This window comes from Cariama cristata, unplaced genomic scaffold (assembly GCF_000690535.1).
Source record: "Cariama cristata isolate BGI_N322 unplaced genomic scaffold, ASM69053v1 scaffold14708, whole genome shotgun sequence".
NCBI lineage: Eukaryota > Metazoa > Chordata > Aves > Cariamiformes > Cariamidae > Cariama > Cariama cristata.
Genome location: NW_009630795.1, coordinates 77,662 through 83,548, shown reverse-complemented (window position 1 = coordinate 83,548; position 5,887 = coordinate 77,662). Strand labels below are relative to the sequence as shown.

The following is a 5,887-nucleotide window of genomic DNA, read 5'->3' as shown; positions in this document are numbered from 1 at the left end:
CGCTAGGTAAGGGGGGGGGGGATACTTTTTTCCATCATATTTCCAACCATATTTAGGTCACTTTCACTTAAATTCTGGCCAAAAAAGTTTCCTATCTAATATCAAGAGAAAATACTCAGAGAAACCGTCTGCTGAAAATACCTTGGTCTCTAAAGAAAGGACTGCCATTTTTTTTTTCAGTACCCCTGAATAATGCCAACCAAATGTAAATATACTTTCTGTTTTGAGTTTATTCCAGAAATTCTTTTGAATGAGGAAGCTCAAAGTGCTTGCCAACTTGCCTTTCATCTTACATGTAAGATAGGCCGTTGGGCTCCCAGTGCTGGCGCTGGTTTGCTGGGGAGCCGCCGGCCGCAGAGCCGCTCCCAGGGAGCAGAGCCTGTGCACAACTGACCAAGGTTTCCATGTTCGGTGTGACTAGCACTAATCTGTCCTCTAACCAAACCGGCAAGGTTAGGCGCAACGGACCTCGTTGTCAGTGCTCCCATTTGTTCTGTAGGAATGCTGTGTGTGCCTTCATGCCCTGATGTCAGAATGTATCGAAAAACATTCCTGGATTTCTCTTCAGTCCCCACCTCTTTGGAAGAGTGTTCATGTTTAAGATGTGGTGTTTGGCCTATTTGTTTTTGCTGCTTGTTAGCAAAAATAAATAGCGGACCAGTGTGTGTGTGTGCATTTCGGTGTTTCTCACAAATGGCTATCCATAAAGCTCTGCTTTCTCATGTCAACTTGAGAAGTCAAGCACCTAAAATTCCTGCATTTTGCATCGGTTTAAATTTTAAACTTCTTAAGAAACGGAATTTTTAGTCATAGCATCAAATATAATTTGGGCTTTCCAGACCAGAACTTTGTATCTTGCAAATCAGTGGTTGTTACTGAGCGTACAGTAACAGCGAGCTTACGTATTAATAAACAAGTTCGTTTACCAAAGTGGGGCTGAAATCAGCCTTGCTCCTTGAGCAACTCCTGCATAAGCAGTCTGCCTCTGCTGCTGCCTTTGCCAGGCAGGCGCAGCCGGTGATGCTCCACGGGCCTTTGAAGGGGCAACGAGCCACAGATTTACCTTGCCTCTATGGAGAAGACAGCGCTCCTCGTGTGGCTGGCCGCAAATGAACGAAGTTGGCCGCTACTGTGTGAAAAGAATACATACGGCAAGTGCGGAGAGAATTACTGAAGGATCGGTTGTGTGTTGCATAGCGTGAGCTCGTGTCAGGGCTTTATTAACAGTTTATGAAACTCCTTGTATCATTGCCCTTGTTAAAACCACAAGAAAAAAAAAGAAAAGCTTTGCAATCACATTTGAAAATTTTGATTGGGTCTCACTTTCCTGACTGGCAGAGCATGAAGAAACATGCCATTCTCCTGAGGGTGTCGAAAGGGAGCCTGCTGCAAGCTGCTCGCCCTCTTCACTGCCTCTTCTCTTCATCTTTCTGTTTAATAGAATCTTGCACCCAAAAGTTGGCTGACTGCAACATCTGCAAAAGGCGCTCGGGGCACTAGTACTGAATTAGCAATTGGCAAAATTCTCCGAGATATATTTGTAATTTAGACCTTTGGAAATAGCCTTAATCCTGCAGGAAAAAGTATGATTCTAACTTGTTAAACAAATTAAATCTTACAAGGTTTTTCGTTCACCTGAATGACAGATGACACGTATTCTGTTTATGTTTGGTAGTTTAAAGGAAAAATTAGTTTACTTTGTCAGTGGCTGCAACACAGTTTAGCAAAGCTTTGTACAGTGCTCAGTAAAAGTCCCTAGGCATTTAAAGATCCAGTTCGTTGCAAAAAAATAATGATCTTGCAATCAGCCACCTTTGCCACTTCTAACGTTTTAAAATAAGATTCTGATCATTCATTGACAATAGTTGTTTTATACAATACATGAGCTTTAAGCAGATGTTTATATTGTCCACAATAAAGTTTTCTTACAGAACTTCATAGATGTACACTTAGTAATTGTATGCCCCAACACATTACTCCTGAAGATAACGAAACTGCAAAGGAAATTTAGAAGCAAATCTTGTGTTCGAGAGTGACCTTTTGTGCTCATAGAAATCCAGTGCTTTGAGACTTTGCAGCTTTTATTTGGAAAACGGGCAAGAGGACTGGTTAATCCCAATGTTGTAATACTGTTGATGAGGGCAATAAGAAACAATGCAAATATCTGCTGCGAAGTTCATTGGGGTTAGAAAATAAGCGTATAGCACTTAAGTCTTTTGCTGGCAGCAGAGCCACCAGGTGCGAACGGCAGCTATGAACTGTCAGACAAGATACTTGGTTCTGTTCAGCTTTACACTGGTTTTTGGTTTGGTGGTTTGTTTTTTTTTTTTGGCTTTGGGCTCTTTTATCCATCATAACATAATGTGCTTTTACCAGAGTAACCTTCCCATTGATAGCGCAGGAGGTGAAGCAACTTTAACGTTGAAGATGCAATTGCACAAGCACCCAGTGCTATCCAAAGTAACCTATGAAAATGTACTTTGAGGTGTTAGTAATAAATTGTACTACAAACTATGTATTTTAAATGTCTTGCTGGATTTTGCTTATCTAGCATAGTCTTCAATTTGGAATGGATATTGTATTTCATTCATACCTGCATAGGTGTTTCAAGACCTAGAGAATTGACCATTATGAATAATGAAAAGACTATATTTCCAAATTATTTATTTTGAAATGAAGAGTAATGGTGTATTCACAGGAAAATAACATACTGAAGGTTTTAGTTGAGCGATAGATTCATTTAGTTCTTCCAGTATGTTCTTCTCATGTCAGCTAAAAACTAAAATCTTTTAAACCTGATTGCACAGATATGCCAAATCTGTCGTTTGTACAGAGTTTCCAGAGAATGTGAATGCTAGTAATTCCTTACGATAAAAGAAAAAAAAAAAAAAAAACACAGAAGAAAGGACTGATATGTAATGTCCCTCAATGTAGAATCAGATGTGACTGCTAAAAGCAGTTTGTTGCATGCTGGATAAAAAAAGACAAACAGAGGGGAGAAAAAAAAAAATGGAAAAAAAAAGTGTAAACCTGCACAGAAGATATCAGTGTCTTGTCTCTCAACCCCTCCTTTGAATTTCCACTGTTGATTTCAGTTTCTGTTGGGAAGAGAAGATTTTTTACAAGAGGGGACTGCCTCTCTAATATGTTAATAATCTGGAAGTTACCAAACTTACTCACTTCTTTCATATGTTCTGGTGATATGAAAGACTAATCAATCTGCACAATATCTGACTAGGATTTCTTGTACAACTCTTTCATTGAGTTATATTGGCTAGAACTGTTCATGCAATAATATTTCAAATACATTCAATGTTTTTCTTTGAAATTCTCAACAATTGCATGGACATAACTTCACTTTACCTATTACAGTATTTTTTTTTATACCCCACCCCCCCAAGAATGTCTTCCTCTCATCAAAAGAAGCTTGTCTTTTTGGAAATCTGTGCCACCTTTGTGGAATAGAAGTCACAAAAAAGGGAAAGAAGAAGGGGGGGAAAAAAGCACAATACAACCCAACAACAAAGTGCTATATAGCTATTTTCTGCCCTGAAATGTGTTCTACATTTTTAATAAGATCCCAGATTGTCTGTAGCAGTGGTCATCTTTATTATTACTATTATTTTACAAGGAGTGAATGCCTTTGCTTCTGTTGTACACGTGCACATTTACTACCTTTAATGGCTTGTTTAAATTAAATAACACAGTGCACTTAAATTCTGGGAGTCTTATTATCTCATTGAGATGCTGCCGCTCTTTTTGTATTGTGACAGAAACCCCTTGGTCAAATTGTATCTGTCTCTTTCTATCCCGTTTTTACCAGTAGATAATGTTGCGATGAAAGATCCTCCGGACTTATTGGACAGGCAGAAATGCCTGGAGGCCTTGGCGTCTCTGCGGCACGCCAAATGGTTTCAGGTTGGCTATTTGTTCTTACCTTGTTGTTATTGTAGCCTTACGAGGTTTAATTTGAGACAGTTTTAATTTTAATGCCTCTTTAATTTCTGACTAGTCCCTAATAGAGCAAAGGCCTCTAGAATTCCGAATTCAGTGCTGTACTGTGCAAGGGCAAACGTGACAGGTAGACAGCCAGCTGGTCTAGAGTTGTCATGAGGCTACAAAAGCAATCTTGACGTTTTGCTTCCTTTTTTTTATATGTCTCTCGCTATTCAAGTATTTTATATAACTGTGTTTATTTTGCATGAAGCTGATTAAACATTAAGTAATAATAATTTTTTAAAAATCTATCCCAGGACTCTGTCCATTTAAAAAGAAAAGCAAAATTGAAGGCCAGGTTTTTGCAGGTGTATTGGAATCATTTTGTTTGTTTTAGGCCAGGGCAAATGGACTAAAATCATGTGTAATTGTCCTTCGTATTCTGCGGGATTTGTGCAACAGAGTCCCCACATGGGCACCACTGAAAGGATGGGTAAGTACAGAAGGAGTTGAAGGCCACAAGGTCAGATCTCTGATCTCCTAAAAATTGTAGCAGCGTCTGGATTGGAGAAAACAGTGCGTTGTATGAAACTCCTTCTCCTTAAACCCCGCTTCCTTTTACTCCCCACTAACTGTTACCTGCGTAGAAAAGTGCTCGTAGGAAGGAAAGGGAACAGGAGTATGTGTGTTCAGTCTGTAAGACGTACGGGTACCATGGAAAGAGATGCAACCTTGTGGGCCTTGCACATCCTCAAGGATTTGCAATAGAATCCCAATGGTTGCCGCCAAGTTTAGCTTTTCAAGAATATCTTGCTACCATGACAGTACTGCTCCTACCGGAGGTTACCATTTCACCTTAACAGGTTGGGGGAGGGCCAAATGTTCTGCATCTCCAGAGAGGAACACTCTGTACGTCAGTGGAGGCAGCGTTTTCTCTCGCGTAGAACAGATAACCCTTTGAGAGGAGGGGAATATTCAGGTGACTTGGCTTTAGAAGGCTCTCCCTTGTAGACTTCCTGGGCGGTTAATGGAGAGCAGTTGGTTTCCTCAAAAGGTGACTCAGAGCAGGGAACAAATACATGTGCCAGGAACTGTCCTCTGGGATGGATGTCTGTCAGTTAGACCTGTAGTGGATTAAAAATGAAGTAAGCTGATGTGAATATTTTTCCCATCTACCCCTCCATATTTAACTGCAGTTACAGTTACGCTTGTGTCCATACTAATCGTAATTTAATGTCTTCTAGCCACTCGAGCTTATATGTGAAAAATCTATAGGTACTTGTAATAGACCTTTGGGCGCTGGGGAAGCATTGCGACGAGTGATGGAGTGTTTGGCATCTGGAATTCTGCTTCCCGGTAAGGGACCAGATTAACTTCAGGAACACAAAAGGTTGATCAGACAACCTCGATGTTTTGCTTGCTGTTGCTGCATGATTAGATGAAAAATGCCTGCCTTGAACAACTAACCTGCAGTGAAGCTAAATGAATGGCTTCTTGTTTAAAATTAAGAGGAGGAAAAAAAAAAAAGGAAGTTTCATGGTTGTAACTTTGAGTACTTCCAACCCAATAGAAGTTTAACAGGGAATGTTAAGTTTGTTTAGCAATTAACCTCTATCCCATTAAGGGGTTGCAAACAAATAAATAGCCTTAATGACTGTTTTCTATAGATTCACTGAAATCTACATATCTATCCAAATTATTTGTTCTTTTTAAACCTACTGCTTTTAGTTCATGCTATTACACGTGTGCAGTATTAACCCTGATATGTGGCCATTGCTGCAGGAGAGTAAAATCTTGGGGTTAGCTTGCTTTGTATGATGTTTGAATCCCGTACTGGAAAAGGTGGGCTTCCCACTCTGCTGCAGACTGAGACTAGCTGTTGCAGTACCGTCAGTCCCCACTTTCGTCTTGCTTCTCGGTTACTCTCAACAATCTGCTTTGCCTCTTTCCC

The 5,887-nt window shown here is 40.1% G+C and overlaps 1 protein-coding gene across 1 annotated transcript in view; it reads left to right on the top strand.

Moving 5' to 3' along the window:
• Window positions 1-5,887, top strand: part of STRBP (spermatid perinuclear RNA binding protein) — a 34,083-nt gene that overhangs the window by 12,787 nt on the left and 15,409 nt on the right. Inside the window, 3 exon segments of the mRNA XM_009705710.1 lie at window positions 3,827-3,918; window positions 4,334-4,429; window positions 5,181-5,314. Coding sequence (XP_009704012.1) covers window positions 3,827-3,918; window positions 4,334-4,429; window positions 5,181-5,314 — 322 coding nt within the window.